The sequence below is a fragment of the Solanum dulcamara genome, chromosome 2, assembly GCF_947179165.1.
Source record: "Solanum dulcamara chromosome 2, daSolDulc1.2, whole genome shotgun sequence".
In the NCBI taxonomy this organism is placed as follows: Eukaryota; Viridiplantae; Streptophyta; class Magnoliopsida; order Solanales; family Solanaceae; genus Solanum; species Solanum dulcamara.
The window spans coordinates 31,437,800-31,454,423 of NC_077238.1; the positions used below are offsets into that span (position 1 = coordinate 31,437,800).

The 16,624-nt window shown below is 37.1% G+C and overlaps 1 protein-coding gene across 1 annotated transcript; it reads right to left on the reverse strand.

Annotated features, from left to right (window-relative positions):
- Positions 1 to 1,040: 1,040 nt before the first annotated feature.
- LOC129880487 (uncharacterized) lies at positions 1,041 to 9,022 on the reverse strand. Its single transcript, XM_055954540.1, has 10 exons — positions 8,401 to 9,022; positions 8,176 to 8,313; positions 3,984 to 4,172; positions 2,964 to 3,101; positions 2,748 to 2,869; positions 2,525 to 2,657; positions 2,301 to 2,430; positions 2,134 to 2,213; positions 1,867 to 2,001; positions 1,041 to 1,610 (listed from the first exon to the last, which is right to left on the reverse strand). The coding sequence occupies exons 1-10, from the start codon at positions 8,863 to 8,865 to the stop codon at positions 1,383 to 1,385; spliced, it is 1,758 nt and encodes a 585-aa protein (XP_055810515.1). The 5' UTR covers positions 8,866 to 9,022; the 3' UTR covers positions 1,041 to 1,382.
- Positions 9,023 to 16,624: the final 7,602 nt, after the last annotated feature.

Genomic DNA, 16,624 nt, shown 5'->3' on the forward strand with positions numbered 1-16,624 from the left:
GCTTTTACTCAAATTCATTATCTTTAAGAATTATTCTGGGCACAAAATGACAAATATCGTCATTTAATTCGTCACTTTACACATTATTTACGAGTGTAACACATACATTATATGTTTTGGTTGATTGTAAAATAAGTGTCACAATGAACACCTTGTGAGGTATTTAAAATGAACAAACTGTAGTTAAGTTCTGCCATAATTTTATGTTGTATTTCTAAAAGACATCAAATGTCTATAATAAAAACTGTAATCATGGTTTAACCACCTAAACAGAAGAAACGAACGTATTAAATGAGATATGCTTCATTTTTTTATTTGTACCTTTATAAAATCAAGATAAATATAATTAAAAATTATGTTTTTTCACCTTCTTAGGTTCATACAATATCCAGTAAGACCTCAACATATAAGTTTACATACAATGATATACATTGCTCATTCACAAAAAAAATTACTTATTTTTTTTTTGTAATTATTTACTAAAGATTTATGCAAATAATATTAATATTCTTTTATAACATCGCATATTAAAAAATACAACGTACCATGTGCACCACACGTATTGAGACTACATATAGAGAGTAATTATAATAAGAAACTTCTTTTAGGTACTCGAGACGGATACCAATAGTTTCAAATGAAGAGAAAAATTGATGCAAATCTTAAATTAAGATGGAACGCTATTTGAACGTTATATAATTCTCAAGTACAAGGTCTACTCTTTTAATATATGAATTAACATATCCTTGCTTTTAATTAACCAGTCCTAGGTATACTCAAAGATTTAGAACTGTCGCTGTTGCTGTTTCAACTTTATGAAAATACCTAATTCATTAACACTTTTTTAATAAAGTAGAAGAATTGGAAAGTACCTTTCATCTTAGGGTACAAGAAACGTGGAAATAAATTTTGAACTTTCTAAAGAAGTCCAATAGGATAAAAACACCTGAGAGTAGCAAGCAAAGACCTCGCGATTAAGCACTTCAGCAAGCCAGAATAAACTTTCACATGCAAATAAGTTCAAATACCCAACCTATCAATTATTAAATCCTTTTTGGATTCTTTCATACCCGTTGAAATTACATCTGTATTTTGATAACGATCAATTTGCTTGAACTGAAAGATGTTCAAAACTGAGTGACATCTAAGATGTCTACTACCACTTAAACTGATAGACGGGTCAAAACAAGATTTAATAAATTAAACATGACTCACCCTTTAATGAAAATATAAGTATCCCTATATCTCCAAGTTCCGTTTCAGTAGCTACCTGTTTCTCCAAAGTTATTTTAAGTTTTGTGAACCGAATTTTTCATTTGCTGCTGAGACCATGAACTGTTAAAAAAGAACACTCCATGTCCAGCTCATCTGGTGCAGATTACTTAGGACTGTGGGGCATTAAGCAAAACTGAAAACTTGTTCCAATCCCAAACCTCCATGTTCTGTGACACAATAGCACCTCCCACGGCCATAACCAAAAAAACAACACCAATCCCTTTCAGACACCCATGTCCACGAGACAGCCTTGCTAACAACATTTTACAGTACTTGTCTGCATCTCTGAAGTGTGACTGGTGAGCATCCACTCCGCAAGTTAATGATTTCTCATTCTACAAGCAAAAGTGAAACAAAATAGTCATTGACTTGTACGAGTTTGCAGCAAATGTAAAACTAGCAACTACTGTGGCAAGCAGATATAACCCCCCAGCCACCAACCTAAATGGCCCATGGTTCAGCTACTGCTGGGACTAAGTAGGACAGATGCTTGGACAGAAAAACCATGACTAAGAAAATCCTCAAGTAGGATTCAGACCCCAGCCCAAGAAAAAGAACCCGAAAAACCAAACAACAGAATACAGAAACAACCTTTTGTCTGAAGCTCTTAAGAGTCTCCTTCAAAGCCTCAACAGAAGACTGTCTCCTCGATAACTCCTTCCACTCCTCGGTGAGCTTTCTCAACACTGCATCACTTGCTTCTATGTTATCCAGGTAAATCTTGTCCTGTTCAGAAAAAAATGAAGACAAGAAAACTGGATTAGGAAAATCTGAAGAATTTCCTTCACTCCTGTATATTTTGAAAAAATGCTATGCATAAGACTTGGAAAAAAAGCCAAGTAGGTGTATAGTTCATACCCACTGCTTATAACAGTCAGCGCTCTGGGTCAAACACCAATTGAATATGTTTGTTGCCTCTCGAGATAGTTCTGGATTACCTGCAGAAGAGCCAAGGGTAATCCTTGCATACCAGCCACTCTACAATCTAAAAATCTCAGAGAAATCAGTTCAAGTAAAAGATATACCTCTTCCAACTGCCTTTACAGCTAGTAGAAGTATCTGTTGTGAAACTTGCTTCATTCCTTTACTTCCGGGGGAACCAGCAAGGGCAACCTCCTTAAGAGTGGGATATACTGCCTCAAACCTTTCAGTTGCCTGAAATTGAAATAATTAAGAAATTAGAATACAAGCAAAATTCAGCTGATCCACTACGAATAGGACTAGAAGACGGAAAAAGGCTCAATCACACCTTGACTCTTGCAGAAGGAGCAGGGAAAGTCACTCGTAGAAGCAGGTCAAGGGATGAAGGTGGCATCAGACGCTCTCCTTTCCTAACAGCCCCATTTACTAAAATTGTACGAGCTTTTGGTGCAGAGAGAATCCTGAAATTCCAAAAAAAAAAAGAATTAGCTCGCACTGTGGTGCAAAGCAGACAAAAGTGTAACCAAGAGGTGCAATCAAAAGTTACAGACCTTTCTACCACCTGCAAAATCAAGTCCCTCATCTGCGGATTCGAACCTGATTTTCCTCCAACTAAAGGCAAGGTATGATGTGCCCACAAGTACAATCCAACGCAGAGATCGCCCTGACAGGCCTGTACCAGAGTATCAGTTTTGATGTTAAGAAGCCAATATAAGGTGGAGAAGAAATAAAGAGTGGTGCAAATAAACAGTAGAGCTCTGCAGCACCTGGACTATCATCCATGCAATAACTATAAATTTGTCTTGCCCTTGATACTTAGAGCTTTCGCAAAGCGTCGGGAGTATTGTGATTAAAACATCAGGCTTTCGTCGTAGTACCATTGCCAAAACCAAAAACATGGCAACCTGCAATTTAGTAATTTGTTGCACAAGTATCAGCCCAGGATGTCAAGATGTTTTGCTAACAAGCATGTTATGGCAATTGAGTAGATTATGATAACTATGCCAAAGAAATTAACTCTGATTTTGTGAGTGGATGGTGTTGCTAATCTTACCTACGACTTGTTTAAGTTCAACTAATTCAGGAATCTTGTTTTGGTTTGGCTGATATCACCACATAATTCATCTGCAATCAATATAAAACTAGCTGCAGTGATTCTTTCATTTACCGCCCAAGTGCTTGGTTTGATCAATATCATCGTTATGTGACAAAATCTCAACTGAGAAAGACTATACACAAGTGATCATGTCACATGAAAAGTGTAGGGAAGATATTCTAAATCGTCAAAATGATAAGCAGGCGGCTCAAAAATTTACTAGGGAAAAATTAATTAACTTTATCAAAAAGATAATAATCAGATAACAGTGCAAATGACTTCTGTTCACTGTGACACTAAATTTGTATAACCTTTAGAGCCATATCCACCTTTTAAGGCAAAGCAATTTAACCTTCTTCCCTCCTTGTTTTACCCTATTTGGCTCTGCCTAACTCTGCAACTTATAGTGAATGGAAACTAGATTTGGCATTCCTACTACTCTCACCAAACTCATTAGATCTTTTTCTCTTCCCTTTCTTCTCAGGATTTCCCTTTTCTGCTTTACCTTTTGCTACCTAATCCCAGAAGAGGAAAGCAAATAAAAATAGATGCATCCCCTTCCAAATGCCTAAAGCCTTCTGCTTTTATACAGGGACCCAAACACACAAGGGACCCATCCATACATAAACTTAACGACTATACCTAATTGCAAAGTTATTCAAAATAATTAAAAGAAAATCTCTGGGGATACCTGAGATTTTGACGATGTTTGTTGACCACCTTTCTTGGCGCCCTTAGAACCTGCTAGTTGGGCTGCTAAGTCCACAAGAATACTGTCCAGTCCCCACAGCACAAACGATGCAAGAGCCTCGAGAGAGCGTTGGTTGATCCAATCCACGGATGTTTTATAAACTGGTTCAGGAAGATGTGAAACAGGAACCTGTTTGTTGTAAATCAAGTTATTACTCATTCAGTCACATATGGTGCCAACTAAATATTTGAAAGCAATTATCACTCTGTGCAAAAGGACTTAAAACTGCATACCTAAACAGAATAAGATACATATAGTTAACCACTCATCACATATGTACACCATACACAAATCATGTACTCAGTAATCATCCACCGAGAATAACCTAATTCATAGAAGCAAGGCATATTTGATTATCGACCATGTTATTGAGCATTGATCGAAGGGAAAGATGCAAACCATTGACTGGCAACTAGATGACCAACAAAGATAGCATAAATATAAGTCAAGCTACCTGCATTTAGATCCTTCAAGGATGTGAAATGCTCTCAGCACCTAACTGGTGTTACATGAGTGAACGACCATGTTATTGAGCATTGATCTAAGGGAAAGATGCAAACCATTGACTGGCAACTAGATGACCAACAAAGATAGCATAACTATAAGTCAAGCTCCCTGCATTTAGATCCTTCAAGAATGTGAAATGCTCTCAGCACCTAACTGGTGTTACATGAGTGAATGACCATAAATTTCATAAAAGATAGTATGCCACTTCACTTGGCAACAATAAAGATCAATGACAATTTCATGGACCAATGACAAAGAAATCAAAGCTTACAGTACATAATATCATGTAATGATCACTAATTAGCAAATTCAACGTAATGTTAATAATTAGCTGAATGATACAAATTACCACTTGTTTTTGTCCACAACACCTTGTGACTAGGCTTGGAACTTGTTACGTTAGAAATTTCGTTTAATAATAGTGGTATCCAGGCTAACTTGTTGGTACCTCGACTATCTGTAATGACCCTCGTGGTCATTTTCATGCTTTTGTGTAAAATTACAGTTTTGCCCTTCCCATAGCCCCCGTGCAGTGTTTGTGATGTGTTGGGATGGGTGGCATGCTTCTCGAGGTGGTCGGGAGTGAGTTGTGCGAGTTTTTCTATTTTTGGAAGCTTTTGAGTTGAAAGAGTTGACATTAGTCAACATCCGAAGAATTTGATGTCGTATGAGAATTCCGTCAGTTCCATCCGCTCCGAACGGGCCATTTTGGGCTAGTGGCATTGTTACTTAGGGTCCCGAGGTTTTCGACATGAGTTTGAGTCATTAGGCGTTTTAGTTTTGAAAGTTTGGGTTGACTTCAATCAATATTCATGGTAAACGTACTCGAATGAAAATTCTATCAGCACAGCAGTGCCGAATTTGGTCTAGAATGACCTTTGGTTCAAATCTAGAGGTAATTGGGTGGATTTTGTGGTGTTTGACATTTTGTTTTGTGTTTGCCTTTGAAAGTGTTAACTTGAGTCAACATTATAATGAGACCGACCTCTGTTGGTTGTTTCGTCAATTTCGTTGAGTCTGGAATATTGATTTGGGTGGAGTAGCATAGTTCATTTGCGTTCACGAGGTTCCAAATGAATCCCGAGCCCCATAGGGACTTTTTCTTAGCTTGAGTGTGAGTTGATGTTGCACTGCAGGTGCAGCTCATGTCTGTTCTCCGTGTTCACGGGCCTTGTGCCATGTTCGCAGAGGTTCAGGGAATTGTTCTTCGCGTTTGCGAGCCCTTGGCCGCGTTTGCGAAGGTCTTATTGGTTGGCCACCACAATCGCGGTAGAGGCTCCACATTCGCAAACAAGGCTCTGCATTCGCGGAGGTCAAAATGACTGGCAGTTATAAATTAAACCAGTCCCATTTTTCAGACTTCACATTTCTTCAAATGACAAACTCCTTAGGCGATTTTAGAGCTCGAATTGAAGGTGAAATCAGTAGGTTATTGCTGGAATTATTGTTTTAATGTGTGGACACGTCTTGGGGTCATTAATTCTTTCGATAAACTTGTAAGTTCCGTCAAATTCTCTCTTGAATCCCCATGTTTAATCAACTGTGAGCTTGAACCTAGAGGGGCTATTTTGGCTCAATCGTTTCTCGAATTGCGCCTGCTTTTAATTACTTGAGTTGTTTGGGACCTTGTGAATAAGTCAATTTGGTGATTTCGCGCGCAGGTCCCAAGGTCCTATTTTGACCCAATTTTTTATTTTGAATTCGTTAATTACAATATGGGTAATGTGTTGCTTGTTTTGATGTTCTCTTTGCTAATTTGATAGCATGGCACCATTCAGAGGACCTTCAGGAAGGAAAAGCTCCAGAATAGAGGTTCAGGTGCGGTTTCGGCCTTGAGGTAGGTTATGATTTCTTGCTTTTAGACTTGGCTTAGTTAAATTGTATAGTTGGGGAAGCTTTAGGATGAGACTTTAGGTTTGCATGATCCTTAGGTTGTACTTCTAGCCAATTTTCGAGTTTTTAGCTTAGTGTTTGGATGAGAAGCCTAGCTTAGGTTGATCTTTAGACTTGATTGACGAGTTTTAGATCCTTAGAATGCTTTTAGGGGATATGGAACTTAGGTTTATGCATGTTTGAGTGGTTTGATATGATTGGGTGCCTTAGTGTTACTTTTGAGTTTGTACTTCATTTTTATCGCTCTATTATCGTTTGTGGGCCTGAAGCCTCGGATTGATTGGAGTTTCAGGTTATTACGATTGTATTGTGACGGGTTTTCACCCGATAGGTTGTGTGGTGTGATTGGTTGTGAGAATGGTTTGATAATGATTAGTTTGCATACATGCGCATGACTTCTACACTTGGCATAAAGCATTTGGAAATGAGAGAAAAGGTGGTCTTGAGACATTTAAAAGGTTTAGTTGAGATTTTTATTAGTTTTGAGCTCTAAGGGAGCAAGCCATTATTTTTACTAAAGGAACTTGTTTTTGAAAGGAGTTTTACTATTTTGAGTAAATGTGGCTTTTTATGAGGAAAGATACTATTTTACTTATTATTGTGGGTTGCCCTTCTTGCACACTATATATGTTAATAAGCTCCGACGGCCTGCAGACTATATTTTGGATTTTATGATTATTGCATCTGTAGTTAAGCTAAGACGGGTTCTGTAGTAGTATCGAGGAGTCCACGGGACAATCATTGAGGTGATTCTGAAACTTTTTACCTTATTCATGCACTGACCCTGTTGTGTTGAATTGCATTATCTTGCCTTATCTGTGGTTGTGATTGCCTCACCTCTGATTGTTTGTACCTGATTGTTAGTATTGGTCCCTTTATCTTCGAAGTTCGTTAATCGTTTTGAATTGTTAACTGTAGCATTTGCACTATTGTGATTCTCTTTATATATATGATCTTTTCAAGCTCGGTCAGCCTATGATGCCTACTAGGTACTCTGTATTTTAGTACTCATACTACGTTTCTGCATCTTTTTTTTATGCAGCTCCTAGTACGAGCCACCCTCACTGAGCGTTAGATCTCCCGTAGCCATCGCAGTTTTGGATTGTGATGTGATCTTAGCCTCCGGAGACTTGCTGCTTTTCCTTCTTTTGTACCTGTCTATGTATTTTGTATTTTGTTTAGACAGACTTGTTGTATATAACCTTTTCGTACTTAGATACTCTTGTACCGATGAAACTAGTCCAAGGTAGATTACTTGTATAGTTTTGTCTTTTTTGGTCACTTTTGGGCCCGATTTGTATATTTTTATATCATAATGCATATCTATATTATGGGCCCTACTCTATATCTCTAATCTTGTTTCCACTTCATTACTTGTTATTTATTGTCTTCTGGTTGGGTTTAGGCTTGCCTACTGAGGGTTAATATTAGGCATCATCATGGCCCGATTTTAGGTCATGGCACTATCATACCATACCTCCATCCTCCACAAGTATAAGTAATGCCTAACTCTATCCACAAAGTTTAGGTAGATCTGAAGAAATGATCTAACTTTTTGCTTATGACGGGATACTAGTCTTGCATGGCCCCACATTCCAATTTCATCGACGGCTAGGCTGTGCCATCATGTGCAGTTTTAGATATTAAAATTAAATAAGTAGTTCTGAAAGATTTATAATAAAGTAAGAGCTGAAAACTTGTCCAAAGTAATTTGCAAGTCGATGAAACTCACATCTGTGATTTTACTGATCGGGGACTCCCTGAACAATTTCAACCACGGAAATTGTGAACCAGCCACTGCGGCAAATGACCGTCCAAAGTAATCCGCAAAACGCATCAATTGAATTTCTTGCTGAGATTCATACGAAACCTTCATAACATAGAAAAAGTCAACACGTGCCTTTTGGGGATCGAAAAACGAAATGATGCGCAAATAGATTAAGATTTTTTTTCTTACAGTTATATCAGCGAGAAAAACTTCTAGATCAGCTGCATCGATCTTTGCCGCGGCTTCAGCCACAGTAACTTTCGGCTTCTTCGGTTTTTTTACCTTCTCCTTCTTCTTCTCCCCCGCCACACCATTCTCAGCACCACCTATAGCACCTTCAGCATCGCTATCCTCATCTTCATCGTCCGACCGGTGTTTCATTGCCGATCTAACCGAAGCATCGCCAACGGCGTACATTGCAGCCGTCTGAGCCGCAATTCTCTTGCGGCGTTCGTCTGACTGCTTCTCAAGCGACTTAAACACATTATCGGCGCCGGGAATGGCGGTTCCGTTGGTGATTACCTTTCCTGAATCCGACGGTTTTTGCTGCTTTTTTTTCTGCTTCTTCAGGTATGTCACCTTTTGCCATCCGTGATTGTTATCAGTGTTTGATGCAGAGTGACTTGATTCGAATGGAATGGATTTATCTTCCATTATTTTCCTTCTTTCTCTTTTTTTTCTTCTTCTCTGAGAATGCCGGAGAGGGAGAGAAACGGGGAGAAAAATAGATCGGAATTTTGGGAAGAGAGAAAGAAACGTTTGGTCGGAGACGAGGGTATATAAGGGAGTTGACTCAGTAACATAGGGTTTCGTGTTTTAGAAAATTACGGAATGCCATTTTTCTAATGTGAAAGCATTCGTGAATATTGGATAATGGTATGACTGCTCAATATTGGCCATTAAAATTGTAAAAGGGAAAAGGGATAAATATTTTTAAAATTGTATTGAAAAGTAAGTTACATATTTTAATTATTAAATCGATCTATTATACATTTATATTATTTAAAAATGTATTTATTTATATTTTATTATATTCAACTCCAGATATTATGTAGTGAGTGAGAGTCACTCACCCCAGTGATGCCACGTATTAAATGAATTCCGATTCGATTTTTTTCATCCATATCCATTTCTTTTCACCCATATCCATTCATTTCACCTATATCCATTTCATTTCACCCTATCGACATCAAACCCTAATCGACAAAATCTAAGACCACCAAAATCGAAGAAATGGATAATTTCTACCTTAAATTGAAAAAAAATGCTAAACATTTCTTCAATTTTATAATTTTTTGAGTCAGCCTTCGAGTTTTAGTCATTTAATTAAGGTTTCACTTTCATATTGGGAGTTGATTGCTACGATCGAGGTGTTCATCGTGTCGTTTGATGGAAGAAAATCGGTGGTTACTAGGGTTTGGTGGAGCATCCATTGCTAAAAAGTCATGAGCATCTTTCAAAGCTTCTATTTTTCATACGATTTAACTTAGGTTTTTTTTTCTTCTTCAATTTTTTTTCAAGTTTACAGTATTTCACACAATTTAACCTAGCTTAGTATGACTCTTTGTTGTTGTATGTATTTGTCGTGGTCGAAGGTCAACTGTGATTGCAAAATTGACTTGTTAATACCATTTTCACGTTATTAAAATGTCTTTTGATTTGATTACTTTGAGATTTTACCACGGTGGTGTTATGAAGATTGAAAAAAGGGACATGAGGGGAAAAAATCATATGATGGTGGATAAGTAACTGAGTTCTTAGATGTTGATATGGATAGGTTTTCTAATTTTAAATTGAGGGATTATGTGAAAGAATTAGGCTATGAACCTGGATAATGTCTACTATATGTGAGACTACCTAAGAGTACTGCTAGTTTAGATATTAAATCAGACTATGATACTAATATAATTTTTGAATGTTTAAGTAATGGAGATATTTTAGAGATATTTGTGTATCACTTTGTTGGAGATCCTATTTTGGTCCCACCTAAATTAGAATATGTAGAAGGGAAAAGTGGAGTAATTGGAGGTGAGAGAGCATCTCAAAATAGTGCCCCCCCTAATGTTTCTTTTGATGCTGAATTAGAGTCAACCCATGAGGCTCAAGAAAATATTTCAAACCCAAACCCTTCTACTTTCAAATTCTTCTTCTCTTGTACACTCTTCTACTGCTCCAAATATTCCTCCTTGTATTGATCCAACTCTTACCCCTGACCATCCTTCTACTGATCCAACTCCTAACCTTGTCAATTCTTCTACTGAACAAGATTATGATATAGAGTTATTAAATGGAGGATTAGATGATGGAGTGATGTAGATGAGGAGCTAAGAATGTGAAGTTAGGAATAGAAAAAAAAGGCCAGATGCTGGGTATGATGAATATACAGGTGGAAATAGAAACAACTTAGAAGGCAGGCTAGCCAGTGATGAGCCTTACTATCCATCAGATGAAGTTGATAGCTTTGAAACAGATCCAGATGATTTCAGTGATGATGAGGGAGAGGTTCAGTAGAGAGTTAAAACAAGAAGGAGAAAGAAATTGAAAATAGTTGTATTTGATGCAACTTCTCAAAAAATAGTGTGGGAATTGGGTCTTTTATTTAAAAGTACTAATGAATTTAGAAATGTTGTTACCAAATATGTTGTTGATGAGAATGTTTCTATTGAAATGCATATTAATGAACCAACAATGGTAAGGGTTAAGTGTACAGTTGGTTGTCCTTGACTGCTATTTGCTAGCTTTGATTCTAGATCAAATAATTTTTTTGTTAAAACCTACAATCTAGTTCACAAATGTGACCCCACTAATAGAAACAAGCTTTGTAATAGCAAGTTTTTATTTAGTCACTACAATGAGAGGATAAAAGAACAACCCAACATTAGAATTTTTGAGTTTCAAGAGATTATTAAAAAAAGAATTAGATTTATATGTTGGAAGAACAGTGTATAGGAGAACAAGAAACCAAGTAGAAGAGCTAATGGGTGACTATGTTCATGAGTTTGGAAAGATCTTAGACTATACAAATAAGTTGCTAAGAACTAATCCAGGTAGAACATGTGTAGTCAAGCTTCATGAGGAAACATTTGAAGATGGTAGAAAAATGTTTCAAAGCTTTTACATATGTTTCGATGCATTGAAGAAGTCTTACTTGGTAGGTTGTAGAAAGTGCATTGGTTTGGATGGTTATTTTCTAAAGGAAGTATCTAAAGGTCAGTTAATGGTTGTTGTTTGTAAAGATGGGAACAATCAAATGCTGCCACTAGCTTGGGCTGTAGTTGAGGTTGAAAATCAGTACACTTGGAGTTGGTTTGTCAAGCTTCTAAAAGGAAGATCTTTAGCTGCGAGATGAAACAGACATCACAGTCATAACAGATATGTAGAAGGTTAGTTTCATTGTCATGAGTCAAGCCTAGAACCTAGACGTAACATGGTGAATGGAAAATTCTAAGGTACCTCACCCAAGCCTCTTAGCATTCGTTAGCCTTTCATATATAATGACAATGAACAATAAAAGGAAAAATATAAAAGGGGAAAATGGGACTAAGGGAGAACATCATCAAATACGAATCATTATCAACCACACATCGTCATCCATTTGTGTCCAAATATACCTCTACATAAAGACTTGGTGGTGGGCTAAGACATGTCCCTAGCTCACCCTCAATTGAAAAAGAAATAAGTACCATAAAAGGTATCCAAAAGTCCTTACATAACATAAGCTAGAAAAGAAAGAGATATTGTTCTTGAAACATGGGAACTCACCAAAATGGTAGTCTTCAACGAACTCAACTAGCCACGAGGAGGTAAGTGTGGAGCAATGTTGATCCCTATATGGTGATATCATATAGACAAAAGACTATGTGTTAATACTTGTACTATGTATGCATGCAATTCAATGAAGATGTTAAAGCATTATAAGGTAAAGTACATATGTAGATTCATGCATGAGCAATAAATATGAATAACATTGAAACATTCATTTTATGGGAAGATGACTATAACCGTCATTCAAGACCATGCGAGCTATTATATGAAATCCAACATAACCTCCTATGTTGGCACGGGGAGACTACTTGTCGGGTAGAACTCCATCGAACTTCATTTATTACTTAAACATTTAAGGATATTTGTGGATCCACTAGCGTAGCCTACACGGGGTCTTATATTGGAACATAGTTCAAGAAACTAGAGGTTGCTACTAGATTCCCTTACCGAACCCCACCTCAAGCCTCATTCGGTCCTAAGTCAAATCTCATGGAATAGTTCATATAACATAAGAACATAACCATTTATATAGCTTTAGATAATCAAAACACCATTTGATAAAATAGCTCATTAAAACTTGATGAATCAAATGTGAGAATTGTACTTATCATATAGAATTCATTCTTTGGCTAAGAAGCATTTTCATCATCATTCAATCATTCTTTAAACACCTTCACATTCGCAGTAAATAAACCTTTGTAAATATTGGGTTAGAACCCCTTTGAATCAATTCAACATTCTTTAAAAGTCATGGTAAAACATGGTGGGTTTAGCCAATTAAACTTCTAATTATTTACATCAATGCTAGCATGCATGAGAGTAATGGAATACATCAATTGCATCAATTTAAAAAATACTTGAAACGACCCACCAATTTACTTATAAAACCCTTTCATGCCTTCATATAAAGACCTTTAATAAGTCATCAATTTCATGAAATTAAGAGCCAATATAAGTTAAGATATGTAAATAGACTTCATAAGTTATAATATGAAAACACATGAAATTCACAATTGAAATTGAGTTGCTAAGTTAGAAAAATACTTAGGCTTAATGGGTGGAAGAACCCATGAATGAGACCCACATACCAAAGGAATATACCCTAATAAAAGCTTTAAAATGAAGACTTGGAGATCTTGGGAATGAAACCCTAGCTCGGAAGGTGAAACCCTTGGGACAAACCTTGAGAGGAAATAATTTTATGTTGGGGAGTTAATTTGAGAAATGAGGGGCTTGGGGAAGCTTAGGGTCTTTAGATAGGGTATATTTAGTCCCAAAAAGGACCTCACTTTACTAATAAAACATAGGAAAGGACTAAACTGCCACTTTTAAAATCCTGCCGGACTAACCTTACGAATGGTCCTTACGACTCATAAGACCTTCTACGAGTCGTATAGAAGACTCATCCTACAGGGTCTGAGAACTGACCCGCAGGACTTTCCTTACGACTCGTCTCTACGATTCGTAGAAGGGACTCATCCTACAGGATCTGAGAAACCCCTGAGGACTTAGTCTCTGAAGTTTCTTGACGAGTTGTTTCTATGGCTCATCTTAACTTCTACGAGTCGTAACTTGACTTGTAGACTTACTTCTTCCCTTAGACAAAATTTCCAACCTCATCATTAAACCTATGAGCCACTCCTACGACTCGTAAGAGCTTCTAGACTTGTAATTTGAGTCGTAGACACTGATACCAGTCCATTCTTCCACGTCTTTTCTTTGTTTTTCCTTTTTGAATTACAAGGTCTTACATTCATTCTTGATTTATAACTATTTTGCTTTCTTGGTTTATGACTGTTAGTTTAATTCTTGGTTTATAACTAAATATTTATTTATGACTGTTTTGGTTTATTATTTTATGACTATTAGTTTGTTTCTTGGTTTATGGCTGTTAGTTTGATTCTTGCTTTATGACTGTTACTTTGCTTCTTGGCTTATGACTGTTAGTTTGATTCTTGCTTTATGACTGTTATAGGGTCTTGAAAATGCAACAAGTACTCATTTACCAAATTTTGAGCATATGATGTGTGCTAAATACATCCTTGCTAACTGATCCAAGATTTGAAGAGGTATTGAGAGGAAATATTATTTCTGGAGGTGTGCAAGGTCTACTTTTGAGGCTGAGTTAACGAATAACATTAAATATATGAAAAGGTTGGGGAATAAGATAGTTGATGATTAGTTGTATTATAACCCAGAAAGATGGAGCAAGGTTTCCTTCAATCACCACAAAATGTGACATTATAGACAATAACATGGCTGAATGTTTCAATGCATAGATATTGCAGCAAGGCACAAGACTATAATTACCATGCTTGAAGAAATTAGGGTGAAAATGATGAAAAGAATAGGGAAGATCAGATAGTTTTGCAGTAGTTGGATTAGTGATATTTATCCAATGACAATGAAAGTTATGCAAGAGAACATTGCTAAGTCTATGAAATACAGCATTGAATGAAATTCAGATACAGGGTATGAGGTGTTTCACGGGGCATGAGGACATGTTGTGCTTATTCATAGACATGTTGTGGATATTCATAGACAAACTTGTAGCTATAGAGTATGGATATTGAAAGGCATACCATGTCCTCATGCAATAACTGCTCTTCACCACAGAAAATTGGAGCCAATTGATTATATTTCCCTTTGGTATAACAGAGAAACTTACATAAAGACATACAACTACTTTATTCAGCCAGTTCTGATTATGAAAATATGGCCAGAATCACAAAACATCTCTGTTATACCACCTCATGTTAGGTAGATGTCAGGAAGGCCTAGCAAGGCTAGGAGGAAAGAGCGGGGTGAAAGTAACAAAATTGGAAAATGATCTAAAAGAGGGCTTGACATGTCATGCAACACTTGTCATAGCAAAGGTCACTGTAAAAGAAAGTGTCCTATTGGTGCTCCTACTTCTAGCACAAGTGCAAGCTTTGCTGGCCCAAGTTCCACACCTGCTGCTGGCCTAAGTTCTATTCCTGCTACTGGCCCAAGTTCCATACCTATTGCTAGCCCAAGTTCTATTCTTGTTGCTTGCCCAAGTTCTACACTTGCTGCTCCCCTAAGATTCAACACCTGCTGCTCCCCCAAGATCAACACCTAATTCTTCAAATAGAAGAGGAAGGGGTAGACCAAGGGATTCTACAGAAAAGGTGATATAGTTTTACTTCATGTATAAGTTCTAAATTAGTTGTTTTACTTAATATTTTGTTGCTTTTTAGGATAATGCTGCTAGCATATCAAAAATGGTTTGAATTGGGGTGCTACACACATAAAGTGGTGCAACAAGCATAGAAAGGACACAGAATAAGGACTAACAACCCAACAAGAATACAATGACACTTTGAAATATATAGAACATGAAATCTTTAAACTTAACATAAAACATGACTTTAGAATTCAACTTCATGAATATGCATGCATATGAAAGACTAAGGAAAGACTAAAACACAGGAGTCTTAAATAATTGAGCATGAATAACTTAGTACATTACGCTTGAGTAGAATAAAAAAGATGAGGGTATCGCTTCATCATATCCGCTTCTGCTTCCCACGTAGCACTTTCGACTTGTTGATTCCTCCAAAGGACTTTAACGGATGCAACTTACTTATTCCTCAATCTCTTGACTTGCCGGTCTAAAATTTCAATCGGAACCTCTTCATAGGTCAAGTTTTCATCAACATTCACCACCTCCAAAGGCACAATGGAACTTAGATCTCCTACATATTTTCTCAACATTGACACATGGTACACCGGATGAACTATAGTCATTTACAAAGGCAACTCCAACTCATAAGCAACCTTGCCAACACATCTCAAGATTTTATACGACCCTACATACCTAGGGCTCAACTTCCCCTTCTAACAAAACCAAATTACACTCCTCATGGGTGAAACCTTCAAGTATATCAATCATTCACATTAAACTCAAGATCCCTTCTCCTTGTATCGGAATAGAACTTTTGGCGACTTTGAGCCGTATTTAACCTTTATCTAACTACCCTCACCTTTTCCAAAGCATCAAGAACTAAATCGGGACCCAATAAGGTTATCTCACCCACTTCGAACCAACCCACCAAGTAACTACCTTCCAATAAGAGACCACCCTTTATACTACCACAAGTTCGCAAATAGTAAGACTATACCTCCTGAGCCCCTGTGTGCCTAGACAGTTCAATCACAAATAGGTAAACCTACACGTCATCCCATACTACCGACAGGTACAAATAACTATGCTGGTGATAGGCAAAGCATATATGAATGAGACTAATGTAGTAAAACTAGTAATACCATCTGTACCAAGTGCCTTATATCAAGACATATACACCTATTTCCAGTCTCATCTAGGAAGTAGGACCTATGCACCTCTATGGGATCGCCATGGGGCCCTTGGGAATGCCCCTATATACCCGCATGATCCTGATCCAAATCTTATATCAATTTGTATATCCAATCATCAAGATATGCTTTGTCGTAGTGATCGAAGAAAAATAGACAAATCAGTATAAAAAGGGTCAAAAATCTCTACGACTGGCCAGTATCATAAAATGAGCGCATCCTTAATGCTTCGAATCAATATAATAAGGAGAGCGCATCTTCGATGACTCAAATCAATATCATAAAATAAGCGCATCCTTGATGCCTCCAG